This window comes from Nuphar pumila, chromosome 5, assembly GCF_984573655.1.
Source record: "Nuphar pumila chromosome 5, dmNupPumi1.hap1.1, whole genome shotgun sequence".
In the NCBI taxonomy this organism is placed as follows: Eukaryota; Viridiplantae; Streptophyta; class Magnoliopsida; order Nymphaeales; family Nymphaeaceae; genus Nuphar; species Nuphar pumila.
The window spans coordinates 97405458-97420937 of record NC_143253.1 but is presented as its reverse complement, the minus strand read 5'-3'; the positions used below and the strand labels follow the sequence as shown (position 1 = coordinate 97420937).

The following is a 15480-nucleotide window of genomic DNA, read 5'->3' as shown; positions in this document are numbered from 1 at the left end:
CTTGTCTCGAAGGCTTTTTTTCACATGATACCTAATGCATTTTTACTATCCAATCAATGCACCAACTCTTGTACATCTTTTGTTTATACCGGTGATTTTTTTGAAAATCAAAAGAACTAAAATTTTGAAAAAAGTTTTAAAAAATTCTAAAGAATATTTTATTCTCAAAATTGAACTTAAATTTATTTTTTGTTTCACAAATTTTCAACCATGGTTGTAAAATCTCCTTCTCACCTATGGGCTGGTTGCAAGATCTCTAGTCAAGGAAGTTGATTGGGCAAGGTCATAGTAGAGGAGATCTCTATTACATAATTTTTTTGTCTCTCTCATTTAAATCTTTTTGTAATTATGTTCACGACAAATATATTGTTACTTAACACAAAAGACTTGGTCATCTAAGTACTTTTAAATTGTATCTTGTTTTATTTTAAAAAAAAATTGTAATAAAAGGGAGTTCATTTGTAATGATTGCATTCTTGAAAAAATGCATACTCTTCATTTTTTAAATAGTAGCTTTGTTTCTAAGAGACCTTTTGAGTTAGTGCGGATGTGTCGGAACCCGTGTCTATTATGTTGAAATGTTATTATTATGTTATATTTATTGATGATTATATACATGAATCTACTTTCTTATATTTAAATCAAATGTTTTCACCTATTTTAAAGAATTTCACATGCTTGTCAAAAATCGATTTCAAACAAATATTTCTACTCTTTGCTCAGATTCGGGTAGAGAATATATGTCAAATGAATTTTAAAATTATTTGAAATAAAATAAGATTGTTCATTAAAGATCTTGTTCAAAAAACTCCACAACAAAATGGTCTTGCCAAGAGAAAATATAAACCTATAATTGAGACAACTAGAACCTTATTTATTTCAAAAGATGTTTCTAAGAATTCTTGGGTTGAAGCCATGCATACCGCTATTTATTTAATTAATATAATGCCTTCTTCCCTTAAAAATATTTCACTTTTTGAAATTTTGTTCAAAATATCTTCAGAATTTAAAAGTTTAAGAGTTTTTTTATGCAGTGTTTTGGACTCTTTCAAGGAAATGACAAACTTTCATCAAAAGCCATTGAATGAGTGTTTATTAGTTATGTCCGAGATACTCAAGAAAAAAATTGAGAGTCAGTGATAGCACTCTATTAAAATATCCTACTCCCTATCGTCAACTAATTAAGTTTCTTACGTACTTGTCTATCATTCGACCTGACATAGCATATGCAATTCACAATGCAAGTCAGTTTCAGCATTCACCCACTTCATTCCACATTGTAGTTGTTACGAGAATTATCAAATATTTGAAGGGCACTATAACTAAAGGGCTTTTCTTATCTTCTTCTCCATCTTTTAAATTGATTGCTTACATTGATTCAGATTGGGGAGCCAACCCTAATTATCGTATTTTCACTACAGGTTATTGTGTTTTTCTCATCGATTCGCTCATATCTTAAAAGTTATTGTATCACTTTGCTCCATTGAAGCTAAGTATCAGTCAATGACTATTACCATCGAGATTATTTAGCTAATAAGTCTATCAAAATATATGGGTGTCACCATGTTCACTCCATCAAAGATAGATTGTGACAACAAGAGTGTTATCTACATTGCTAGCAATCATATTTCATGAGTGAACGAAGTACATAGAGATAGATTGTCACTATGTTTTGGAGGAGTTTCTCAGAAGCACTATTGAAGTACCTTATGTGATATCTGAATACCAAATTGCAGACTTCTTCAACAAGGCTTTGCTGACGAAGCGTATATATGGGGTGATATATATATATATATATATATATATATATATATATATATATATTTATTTATTTATTTATTTATTATTTTATTCAGGTAATAGGTCATGCTCTCTAAGAGTTTTTTTGTCTTTTTACAATGTGTAATAGGTCCTGCCCATTAAGAGCAGTTTTGTATTTTTTAATTTTCTTTTTAGTTTTATTTATTCTAGCCATTAGGACTAGCCCAACTAGTTGTTGGGCTAGCCCAACTGCTAGTCAATAATCTAACGGTTAGTTGGACTAGTTCTCTTGACTTTCTTTTGTTGTACTCATGTTGAAGATATGCTTCTCTAAAGCATTTTTTAAGTGAATAAAATATTATTTTTTATACTTAAAGTGATCTCTTGTGTATTTTTGTGAGCTGCCCTTGTAGCCTTCTATTTGCTCATTAGAATCTTGTTTATTGCCTTTGTGGCTTTGTGTTGTGCCTTACAATGTGTGCTCTTATGAGCATTGTGATTGTTCTTGTATTTGGGCTTTCATTTCACCACCACCATGCACAGTGTGCTGAACACAAACAGTTGTGCATAGTACCAACTGTGACAACCGTTTTTTTCATCATGGAAAGTCCAAAGAATACTTCAATTGGCTTATTGTGAAAAAACTGGAAAATGCCTGTGTTTTGAAATGAATAATGAACTTACTGCCACGTAACAAATCACATACACTGTTAGCTCTAGGATCTATTATGCACAAAATTGAAACTTCTACAAGCTATAGATAGCATCAACTATACAGCTTATACAACTTCATGCCTCATTAGTGCTAAACCAGTGTTTGTAATCATCATCATCATCATCAGGATTGGTATCATAACCATCATCATGCTCATTGTCTGTGTCATCCAATTCGCCTTCTTCATAGTCTTGTGTCAAATTATGCAACTTTGCCTCATTGGAAGTGTAAGAACTCCAGCTAGAAGGGAAGGTCCTCTGCAAAGCTTCTGTAAGCTTGCCGCCTGACCTTTCAATTTTGCGTAGGCACTTGGACCAGTGAACCGCTGTACCCATGTCAACAGTGAGGCCAAGCTCCACCATTTCTTTACAGATGCTTAGGATCCCAGAGCATATGTACTCATCAGTGACAGCTGCCCTTGACAGTAATGATGTCATAAGGCAGTGATATACTGCTTTGTCTGGCTTCAATCCGGCATCCTTCATCTCTTGAAAGCACTCCAACGCTTTCTCAGGAAGCAAAGCATGCGCCCATCCATGTATTAGTGTGGTATAGGTTTTGACATTAGGATCCACTCCAGCAGCTTCCATTTCTTCCAGCGTCTTTGTGGCTCTCTACCCAACAGCCAAAGTATAAAGTTATAACATGCATTTCAAGGAAAGAGAAGGGAATGAAATTCTTAGCAAGAATATTCAAGGATAATGCGATCACCTGATATCTTACATTTGTATATAACCCCATAACATCTCTCTCTCTCTCATATTATTATTCATTTTTATTTTTATATTTGTTGGGGGGTGGGGAGGAGGGATGCAGGGTGGGTGCAGGTTAGTGAATGTTGGACCCAAGAACTATGGACACAATACCAATATAGTAGCACCCAAGAACTATGAACACACAGTACCAATATAGTAGCATCACTGCCACCAACAGCAATTATTGTTATTGACTTTTTTTTTCTATTATATCATAAATTGGTTGATGAGACTACAAAACAGTGTGAAACAGTTGATGACTACATAACAAAGGAGTGCTTCTAGTAGTACCACCAATGCTTATATGCTGAACCAGTGGAGAAAACAAGATGATTATGAACATTAGAAAACCTAAAATGTCATAGAGAACCAGCAGTGACTGGTGGCAGCTGTTGTTTTTGTTCTTACTAGTGTCGTGTTATATAAACAAAGACTGAAACCGAGGTTGCCAGGATACAGGTGCAGAATACAGGAGAAACTTTTGTTATATTGCTTTTGGAAAAAATGTGGGGGTAGCTAGGGCTGTCAACAGGCCAGGTTTGTTTCAGGTAGCCGATCCGATCCAGGTCCATATTGACAGGTTTGGCTGAAAACAGAGACCAGAATAAAATACTACCTGGTTTGGGTTCATTTTTTCAAACCCAGCCAGCTTCTGGTCAAGTTATGAATAATATGTAAGAGCAACTTGTCAGGTACTGACTTGGTAAAAGATGTATTCCATTTTCACATTGGTGTCAGATACCCAACCCAAAGACTCATGCATGCCCACATGTACGTTTACTTTAAAAAAGTAGGGTGAGAACTTTAAAAAGGTAGGGTGAGAACTTTAAAAAAGCATAGTGAGAAGCCAGCCCGCTCTATTGATCGCAAAACATTCCTTGCCATAAGACTGCATCTTTGTTGTCTATGGTGGTGAAAACATTCTATAAAAATCACAAAGGAACCCAACATCAAATCTTGACTCTGATCCAACCCGCAGTTAGATAATATTGGGCATGGGATTCTGAAAAAAGTTGGTCTGGTAGTGAGAAGCCAGCCCACTCTATTGATCGCAAAACATTCCTTGCTATAAGACTGCATCTTTGTTGTCTATGGTGGTGAAAAAATTCTATAAAAAACACAAAGGAACCCAACATCAAATCTTGACTCTGATCCAACCCGCTGTTAGATAATATTGGGCATGGGTTTCTGAAAAAAGTTGGTCTGGTATGTGATCTCTGATATCTGACCTGATACCCAAACCTGAAACTGAGTCCCCTATATGATATATGGTCAGATTTGGGAAAATCCAAATGGGTCAGATACCCGACCCCTTGACAGCACTAGGGATATCACGACGGCTCTGATCATTTGATAGGGGTGATTCATGAATGCCACCAAGTAGACAAGATGTCAAGAGTTTGAAATGCATGGGTCCTTTGTCACAAGGCCGAAGCTGGGTGTACTCCATGGTGGGCACGAGGTTTTATGCCAATGAACTCAGTGAGCAGACAATTTTTCCCAAGTTATTAGAAAAAAAAAGGTAAGAGAGAACGTGAGGGGAGGGACATGAGGTATGGTAGTCAAAATGGAATAACTTAGTGTTATGGTAGTAGAAATCATGAAGAGAACAGTAAATATACAGCTGATATATCAAGATCAACGGCAATGAATACCATAAAGGTTTCAAACCACAATATCATGGGCAGTGACAACGAATCAACAAGGTTATAATCTAATTTTCCACAATCGCTGCAGAAGCTATAGCTTAAAAGAAGAATACAGAGTTTGCATGAAAAAAAAAATTAACTACAACATTTAACAGAGATCCAATCAAATAAAAGATTGACTATCACAAACAATATTACCTGCATATCCCCAGCCTTGCTACATGCATTAATGAATGATGTATAAGTATGGATATCCGGCAGAACTCCATCGTGTTTCATTTGTTGCATTAAATCAGCAGCCTCCCATACATCACCTCTTCGAGCCCATCTATAAACCAAAATATACATATAAAGTTGGACAGAATCAAGCAACAAACATAATCCAGAATGGCTCATCATGAACTCCTTCACTGACTACAAGAATTCCAAGTAGCTGGAAAAATAAAAATCAAAGAATACAAACCAGTGGGCACACACGATCCTATAAATCAAAGGCCAAGTGTAGGAAATAGTAGCTAAAATTTGTCTCTCAGTATATGCATGAACCAATAGTACACATGGAAGAAATTAAAAAGAATATTAGGATATCTAAAAGAGGCCCTTGGTGATGGTACTAGCATAATAGAAATGGTTTTATGATAAAGTTTCGTTATAACTATTATGTAAGCAAAAAGTCATTAAAAATGTATAGATTGGTTTTTTTTCGTTTTATAGCCAAGCTGGCGATGGCCCGAATAGGATCAAACCAGATATCCCTTGGTTAAGAGAGTGCAAGTCTCACCGGTCCACCTATCTTATTCAACATTAAATAGCTGAGGGATTTACAAAATAATAAGCATGACATATCAAAAGAACATTAAATTTGCAATGGGGAAATGAAAAACAAAATTCAGGTGTTGCATACTGACCAAAAGGGAGACCTACTCAACTTATGCCTTACCGTCAGATTAAAGTAACAGATATGATATGATAATAAAGAGGTAACTAGCATCAATTAACAAAATAATAACTGAGGTCTTAGACAGAAAATTTCTTCGCATTGTTATACTAACAAAAAAATTTGAAGAATAATCTAGGGGCACTCTTACACAGGGAATTAGTAATTCAGATGACTATACTCAGAGAGATAGAGGCATTCTTTCATGAGTAAACAAGAAAAAAGAATTACTTAAAACTAGAGTTACCGGAAGCGCCATAGGACTTGGGGAAGCACGCTTCCCCGAAGCGCGTTTCGGAAGCGCGAAACGTGGTGCTTCTGAAACGTGCTGGGAAGCGCCAAAAAATTGGGAAGCTCGCTTCCCCTTTTTTTTGTTTTTTTCTTGTTTTTCTTTTTTTTTTCTCTTCCCCCTCGCTTCGTAGGTCGCTTCTCTTCTCGCTTCCGAGACGATTCCTGGTTCGCTTCTAAGTCATCCCACGCTTCCCACTTGCTAAAATTTTGGAAATGCCTCGCTTCCCGCTTCCACTTCCTGAATCGGTTCCCGCTCCCACTTTCCCGCTTAAAACCCAACTAATGTAAGATGAAATGCTTACCCATCAATCAAAATGTTGTAGATAAAAGTATTTCGAGGAATTCTTTGTGCACTCATTTCTTTTGTGACAGCCAGAGCACTCTGCATCCGGCCAGACTTGCAACATGCCTTAAGTAGTGCCTCATAAGAGAACACATCAAGCTTCAAACCTTCATCTTTAATTTTTGTAAAATACTCAAATGCTTTGCCTGTTTCACCAAGAGAAGCATAGCCTTGCATTATCGTGGTGTAAGTGCGCTCATTTGGAACTATGCCAGCCATAGACATCTTATTAACGATATCAACAGTCTTTTCCATCTGCTTATGAAAAAAAAACAGCTGAAATAATTCTAGTTCCTGGAATGATATAACAAGAAAATGCAAGGGTCTAAATATTATTCATTTATAATAGGAATCATCAGATAAATACTGCATAATAATACCTGTTTATTCTGAACAAGGCCAAGAACTAGAACATTGAAAGTCTCCACCATAGGAATACAGCCAGATCGTCTCATCATATCAACAACTTCCAAAGCCCTTTTCATATCTCCAACCTTTGCAAAACCATGTACGATAGGTGTAAATGTTCTAGATGAAGGCTTGTGCCTCTCTTTACACATTTTTTCAACAATACATAAAGCACGATCCATGTTACCCATCTTACAGAATGCATTGATAATAATATTGTAAAGGACAGCATCAGGCTTCAAACCTTCCTTTATCACGTCTTCAAAAATAGAGAAGGCATTTGCACAATCATTAAGATGCACAAAGCCACTGATCAACATTGAGTATGTTTTGCTGTTATGCTTTATGCCTGCAGCTTCCATGGTTTTGCTTACTTCCAGAGCCTTATTGACCTTCCCCATCTGAATAACAGAAAATTATATCAATAAGATAGCTTATGGTATATTGAGAAACAGAGACATTCCTGCATTTTTTAAAAATTTAAATAAATTTACATTTTTAAACAAGTTGAAGAATTTTTGTCAAATCCTAGAATTTCCACATTAAAAGTACAAAAACAAGATATTAAAATATTAGATTTTGAAAAGTAGCATTGCTTTGCTAGTAAACATCAGTATATAAAGAAATACACAATACTCATCTTGAAGTAAACTTGAATGTTGATGTTGAATTATAAGCTATGCCACTAGAACTCTAGGAATGCATAAGTGAAGTGACAAACTTGCTTATGGCACATAGGTTTTTATTAATGAAAGGGAACCTTTCATTAACTACAAGAAGTCACAACAGAAAAAGTATCAGAGACAGTCAATAGATGTACTTGGACATATTTAAGATTTACCATAAACTTGTTATGCAGGTCCTAATAGTCTGCTGAAGCCTTAAATGATAGACATCACCTGGTTACTCTTGTTCTTTAATACCCATATGTTTCTCTAAACCACCAGGCGTGAAAGAGCCAACATTTCCAAAAAACAAATTACAACCATTTCCGTCTAGATTTAGCCCAAGGCTGGTGCCAGATTAGCCTCTCCTCAGGTTCTAGGTACTCCAGAATCAAAACAGGACACATTTTTGAACCACCAAAATTAAACATTCTTCTCAAGGATGATGACAAAAAGATAGAATGCACTTTATTTTCCATCTATCAACAACCTCAAGTAATTGAAAAAGTATTGCAAGAACAAGAGAAGCTACAAAGAAATGAATACAATCATGCTCAAAAGAGATACTTCTGCCAGCAATTTGCAGGATGGAAACTGCAATTCCTTGGAACATTATACTTCCATCAACAACTTTCCCAACTCAGTGATCTATGTAATGAAACAAGAGGAAGTACAGAAGAGAACCCACTAAGGGTATACAAGAACAATAAAGTGTGCACAAGCACTAATCCATCAAGGGACAATACAAGAACTAAGTAGAAACAATCACAAAAGCACAAAAGTGCAAACAATAGCCACTATGGGCAAAGCACAAAACATAAAAATAATAACTCTTTATTCACTTGAACAATGCTTGAGAAAGCAATACAAGAGACTTAACCCCCTTTAAATAGGCACATTGGACTCCAATGTAGCCATCAACAGCTATATTGGACAAAGTCCAATATGCCCTTACATGAAAATAAAAAATACAAAAATAAAAAATATATACAATGGCAGAACTGCCACTAATGAGCAGTACTAATTACAGACATGTAAAAAGACACAAATGCCCCTACATGGGCAAACCTATCACAATGAGAAAATGTTCATATATATAAATTATATATACATATATATACTCATATATGTATATATACAACACTATAATTTAACAAATATAAACATAAGCTAAGCAATTATTAATTACATTATATATCAATAAATGCATCACCTTTATGTAGAGGTTAATCAGACATCCGTAGCTGATTACTGAAGGAGTAAAGCCTGATTCCTGCATAATCATTTAATGAGTTAGGAAAATTGCTTGTGGTGAAGGAGTGAATAAACGTGGATGGTTCCAATATCATTTCTATGTTCTAAACATGTGCAATCAGAAAGTGCATGTAAACTAAAAAAACCAACTTTCCCTAGAAATAAAAATTTCTTATAAATTTCAAGATGCTTTTGTCAATATTAAAATCATAGAAAAGTATCAGTGTCATTAAATATGATGGAAGTCTTCAAAACTAAAGTCTTCCATATTAATATCTTTTCTAGCATCACATGCCAAGTACAAGTAATCATGCTAAGACTTTTCTTGCTTTCATTCACCCAACTTTGGCTCTTTTCCTGGTGCATGCTACTCCTTTGTTGCATATCTTCCCTATCAATGTGTTTTCTCCTTGAAGGCATCTATCTAGCTCCTCTCTGGCTTCGCTTTGGAAGCATGTGATCTCTATATGCACCTTTTGTAAAACCTGTAAATTTTTAAGAAAAAATAAATAAAGGAAATGCTTTATTTTGAGTTAAAAATATGTTTTTATCTTTTATGGTCAATTTGGTGTGTTTTATACGCTTAATTTTATCTTTCTGACAAAGAAGGGTAAAATGGTCATTTCAATAATTTACATAAATAAAATACTATTAAAATATTCAATTTAATCATTTTAATAAATCACAAACCCATTTAAGGCGTAGTTGTTGTTGTTGTTGTTGTACAAACCCATTTAAGCGTTTTGGAGGTGTTTCAAACGTAACCGGACATATTTTGATGGCTCTCGAAATGATTTTGTAAAAAGGGTATTTTATTCATAAAAGTTAATTTCAAAAATATTGTAATTTAATAAAATATCAACTTTAAAATCAAAATGTTGTTTAAAATAGGATTATTAACCTTCAATTAAATTAAATATTTTATTATCACATTTTTACACAACCCATTTTATCATGAAAGTCCTAGTTTGAATTTTAAATGGTTTTTGTTAGCTTTTTCTAATTTTTTTTTGTTTTTATCGTGTTTCACGGGTCGGGCCCAAACCAGACCCGATGATACACCCGTAAAGGAAGCAGATCAGGTCATGCTGAACATGAGCGTTTTTGCTCATGCCAACATCGTGGCCATACGATTTGCATTTTAAAAAGCTCAAAAGTCAACAAAACCACGTGGCATTCATCCAAAATGCAAACAGAAGGCCACGATGTCAGCATGAGCAAAAACGCTCATGTTCAGCATGACCTGATCTGCTTCCACCCGTAAATGCCCTAACGCAAAACCTATTCCCATTTTCATTTCATTTTCCTTCACGCAGCCGCCGAACCCCCTTCCTTCTCCTTCCTTCCCCATTCGAAGACTAGCCGGAGCCGGGTGCCATCATCGACCCCCACCTCACTGACGTTCCCTCTTCCTCACCCGCAAACCAGCCTCCCTCTCCTGTTCCTTTTCCCCACTCATCACCTCTTTCCCTTCCGTCCGAACACCGGCCAGCAACCGACCTCCCCACGCCGCCACCGTGACCACCACCGCCCCTCCTTCTTCCTTTTTCTTTCCCTCTTTTCTTCTTCTCCCCTTCATTTCCTTCTTCCTCCTATTCGAGTGCCAACGACCAGGAGTCGCAAACCAGCTACTGCCAGAGTTTCCTTCGGCTGTGATGGTTTGTCGGTGAGTCCATCCCCGAATTCCTCTTTCCTCGTTTCTTCTTGTTTTTATTATATGGCTTTGAGAATCCTTCCTTCTTCCAACATCTAGGGTTCAGTTTTCACTCTCTGGCTGTTCCTGATTTCTCTATACAGGAGGAGGGCGGAGCAAAGGGCCAGATCAGATCATGATCAATAAGCGTGTATTCATTTGATTTGAGTTCTTCTTTAGGGTGATTTCTCTTCTATGCTATTTGTGATCTATTTTTGAGGAAAATGTGGTGTCGGTTTGGATTTTATTTGATATAAGATGATTTTGAGGTATTGATTTCAAATATTTTCTTCGCCTTTATGATCTTGCTTTAAAGGATTCGCGGTAGAGAAGACATATGAGGGAAAGGCAGCCTTCTGTTGGTTAGTCCCCTGCTGGTACGTCGTTCTTCTACATATGACTGCTGAGTTGAAGTTTTTGATTTAGGCTCGTGGTTAGTATGGTACAAGCAAACGGGTAAAAAAATTTCTTCATGGTTAGATGTGCGGAGATGCTGTGAAGGGTTTTACCATTCGGGTGTGCCATTCTTTGTTGCGTCCTATTTGGGAATACCGTAGGCAATGTGATTAAGAAACCTAGGTCGTTAATAGGTAATTTTTGTGCATGTTGTTAAACACATATTTTTTGTTTAAATGTCTATTAGAATATTTTTTTTAGCTGTGATTTAGCATATCATAATGCTCTATTAAGAAAATCTGAGAAGAATAGGTGGAATATATACATACTTTAGAATTTATAGACTATCACGAGTCAATGCTTGCAGAGTTGATTCTCGAGTTTATAGTCTCAAAACATTGTGCTTGACATGACGACATTCGATGTTATTCCGGGCATGGATTGGCTCTACGAGCACTATGTCATTATCCATTGTCGTGAAGGTACAATGGTCTTATCATGACCTAATTGTCCTGAGATTGCTTATCGTGTATGTAGACCTTCTTTGGGACAACGTGTTGTTTCATCTCTAAAAGCTCAAAGGTATGTGAGCAAAGGAGATATTGTTTTTCTTGTGTGTTTGACTTCTGAGAAGCCTAAGGTCACATCTTTGAAGGAGTTGGAGGTAGTGTGTGACTATTCAGATGTTTTTTAGGACGAATTACCAAGACTTCCTCCACTTCGTGATGTTGAGTTTGACATTGAGCATTTGTCAGGGACTGCTCGAGTCTCCAAGGCTCTGTGTCGTATGTCGGCAGCTGAGTTGGAGGAGTTGAAGAAGCGACTCCAAGAACTTTTAAAGCGCGAATTTATTCGACCGAACGTGTCACCTTGGAGAGCGCTCGTTCTCTTCGTAAAAAAGAAAGATGGATCTATGAGGTTATGCATCGATTATCAAATGCTTAACCAGGTCACCATTAAAAACAAATATCCATTACCCTGTATCGAAGACCTTTTCGATCAGTTGCAAAAGGCAAAGGTAAAGATTACTTTATAACTATGTGTGCATGATTGTAGTGTTGCTTGTTTGTGTGATCGTTGTTGTAATATATGCGTAGGTCTTCTCAAAGATTGATTTGAGATCTGGGTATCATCAACTGCGAATTAAGGCAGAAAATATATCCAAGACTGTGTTTCGTACTCGTTATGGGCATTATGAGTTCATGGTGATGCCATTTGGACTCACAAATGCTCCAGTCGCGTTTATGGATATGATGAATCGTATTTTTCAATAATTCTTGGATTCTTTTGTAATCGTGTTTATCAACGACATCTTGATATATTCAGAGAATAAGATCCAGCATCAAAAGCATCTACGTGTGGTTTTGGAGATTCTTAGGGAGCACCAACTCTATGTTAAGTTCTCCAAATGCGAGTTTTGGCTAAGGCAAGTCTCCTTCCTTGACTATGTGATTTTTACAGATGGTGTGGTCGTGGACCCCTCCAAAGTTGAGGCAGTGTTAGATTGGAAACAACCACAGAATGTTCAGAATATTAGGAGTTTTCTTGGTCTGGCTGGTTATTATCGGCGATTTATTCAAGACTTTTCTCATATTGCTTTGCTGATGACGAAACTTCTGAGGAAGGGAGTCAAGTTCGAGTGGTCAGAGAAGTGTGAAGAGAGCTTTCAGATGCTTAAGCAGAAGCTCATTTGAGCTCCAGTTTTGTCTTTGCCATTAGGCAGTGGCGGTTTCGTGGTTTACTCAGATGTATCTGGCACGAGTTTAGGTTGTGTTTTAATGCAGAATGGCAAGGTGATAGCGTATGCATCGCGTCAATTGAAGGTATACGAGCACAATTACCCGACATACGACCTCGAGTTGGCTGTTGTAGTTTTCACGTTGAAGATATGGCAAGATTACTTGTATGGTGAGCAGTTTGAAGTGTTTACGGATCACAAGAGCTTGAAGTATTTGTTTTCGCAGAAAGAGCTAAATATGCGGCAACGTAGATGGTTGGAATTCATCAAGGATTACGACTTTTCTTTGTCTTATTATCCGGGTAAGGCAAATGTGGTAATCGATGCGCTTAGCAGAAAGACTAGTGGTGTTCTATCCAGTAGCTTTAGTGGAGGATAGAAGCTATTAGAGGATATTATTGCGTGAAAGCCCTTTGTTGTGGGCCAGGGCACAATTAAGCTAGCTAGCCTAGTCGTGCAACCAGATATCTTCAACATGATCATTGCAGCGTAGCAGAAGGACCCTCAGTTTGAGAAATTGAAGGCCCTTACCCTGGTGAGTGACACCTCTTTCCACCTTGGAGAGGATGGAGGTATTTATATGAGAGACCGTATTTGGGTACCCAACGATCTTGATTTGAGGCGTGAGCTCCTTGACGAGGCTCACAAATCCCGATATACCATTCACCCTAGCTCGACCAAGATGTTTAAGGACCTTCAGGGTGGAACGACATGAAGAAAGATGTTGCAGATTATGTTTCGAAATGTTTGACTTGCCAGCAAGTCAAGATCGAGCATTAGAGACCCGGTGGTCTATTGCAACCTATTGAGATTCCGCAGTGGAAATGGAAAGAGATCACTATGGATTTTGTCGTGGGACTACCCAAGACTCGTCGTTAGCATGATGTCACTTGGGTAATCGTTGATAGATTGACCAAGTTAGCACATTTCTGGCCTATTCGTGTGACTCAGACTCCTGAGTCTTGCAGATCTTTATATTAAGGAGGTAGTTCGTTTGCATGACATACCTATATCAATTAATATTCGATCGCGATACTCATTTTACTTCACGTTTTTTTAATCAGTTTTAGCAAGCTTTGGATATGAGGTTGAAGTTTAGCACGGCATTTCACCTTCAGACAGATGGTCAGTCTGAGAGACCATTCAGACCCTCGAAGATATGCTTTGAGCATGCACTTTAGATTGGAGAGGCGATTGGAATAGTCACGTGATTCTCGCAGAGTTCGCATATAATAATAGTTATCATGCGAGCATTGGCATGGCACCCTATAAGGCACTCTATGGGAGGCCATGTAGATTGCCTGTTTACTGGGATGATGTCGGCAATTGCAGTGTTGAGTCGCCTATGGTAGTTCAGCATTATATAGATCAGGTACAGATTATTCGTGATCGTTTGCGTTCAGCACAGAGTCGTCAAAAGAGCTACGTGGATCGTCGACATAGGGAGCTTACTTTCGAGGTTGATGACCTTGTGTTCGTTAAGATCTCTCCAACCAAGAGTGTCTTTCATTTTGGCAAGGGTAAACTCAATCCAAGATATGTCGATCCTTTCAGGGTTTTAGAAAGGATTGGCAAGGCAGCCTATCGCATGGAGTTACCACTGCAGTACTCACAGATTCATGATGTTTTTCACGTGTCCACGCCCAGGAAGTATGTTCAAGATCCTTCTCACGTCATTCAGTACGAGGATGTGGATATTCAGGAGGACCTATCTATCATCGAGGGGTCAGTTCAGATTATTGACAGGAAGGAACAGGTTCGGCGAACCAGGATCATTCCTTTTATCAAGGTTCTTTGGCAGCATCATGGTACCAAGGAGTGCACTAGGGAACCCGAAGCGGGAATGAGAGAGAAGTGCCCTCAGTTATTTGTATCTGAGTAAATTTCGAGGATGAAATTTATTTTAAGGGGGGTAGGATGTAAAACCTTTAAATTTTTAAGAGAATAAATAAAGGAATTGCTTTATTTCGAGTTAAAAATATGTTTTTATTTTTATGGTCAATTTGGTATGTTTTATACGCTTAATTTTATCTTTCTGACAAAGAAGGGTAAAATGGTCATTTCAATCATTTACGTAAATAAAATACTATTAAAATATTCAATTTAATCGTTTTAATAAATCACAAACTTATTTAAGCGTTTTGGAGGTGTTTCGAACGTAACAGGACATATTTTGATGGTTCTCATAATGATTTTGTAAAAAGGGTATTTTATTCATAAAAGTTAATTTCAAAAATATTGTAATTTAATAGAATATCAACTTTAAAATCAAAATGTTGTTTAAAATAAGATTATTAACCTTCAATTAAATTAAATCTTTTATTATCGCATTTTTACACAACCCATTATCATGAAAGTCCTAGTTTAAATTTTAAATGGTTTTTATTTGCTTTTTCTAACTTTTTTTCGTTTTTCTCGTGTTTCACGGGTCAGACCCGAACCGGACCACAATCGAGTCCGAACCGGACCCGACGATACACCCATAAATGCCCTAACGCAAAACCCATTCCCATTTTCGTTTCATTTTCCTTCACGCAGCCACTGAACCCCCTTCTTTCTCCTTCCTTCCCCATTCAGAGACCGGCCGGAGTCGGGTGCCATCGCCGACTCCCACCTTGTTGACGTTCCCTCTTCCTCACCCGCAAACCAGCCTCCCTCTCCTGTTCCTTTTCCCCACTTGTCGCCTCTTTCCCTTCCCTCTGAACACCGACCAGCAGTCGACCTCCCCACGTCGTCGTCGTGACCACCACTGCCCCTCCTTCCTTTTTTTCTCCCTCTTTTCTTCTTCTCCCCTTAATTTCCTTTTTCCTCCTGTTCGAGCGCCAACCACCAGGAGTCGCAAACCAGCTACTGCCAGAGTTTCCTTCGGCCATGA

The 15480-nt window shown here is 37.4% G+C and overlaps 1 protein-coding gene across 1 annotated transcript in view; it reads right to left on the bottom strand.

The window, feature by feature from the left end:
- Nucleotides 1–2421: 2421 nt before the first annotated feature.
- Nucleotides 2422–15480, bottom strand: part of LOC149837876 (uncharacterized) — a 37274-nt gene continuing 24215 nt past the window's right edge. Inside the window, exons 6-10 of the mRNA XM_090006246.1 lie at nucleotides 8738–8797; nucleotides 6832–7260; nucleotides 6411–6706; nucleotides 5079–5208; nucleotides 2422–3090 (exon numbers count right to left, since the gene is read on the bottom strand). Coding sequence (XP_089862372.1) covers nucleotides 2551–3090; nucleotides 5079–5208; nucleotides 6411–6706; nucleotides 6832–7260; nucleotides 8738–8797 — 1455 coding nt within the window. The 3' untranslated portion in view covers nucleotides 2422–2550. The remainder of the gene's footprint in view (nucleotides 3091–5078; nucleotides 5209–6410; nucleotides 6707–6831; nucleotides 7261–8737; nucleotides 8798–15480) is intronic.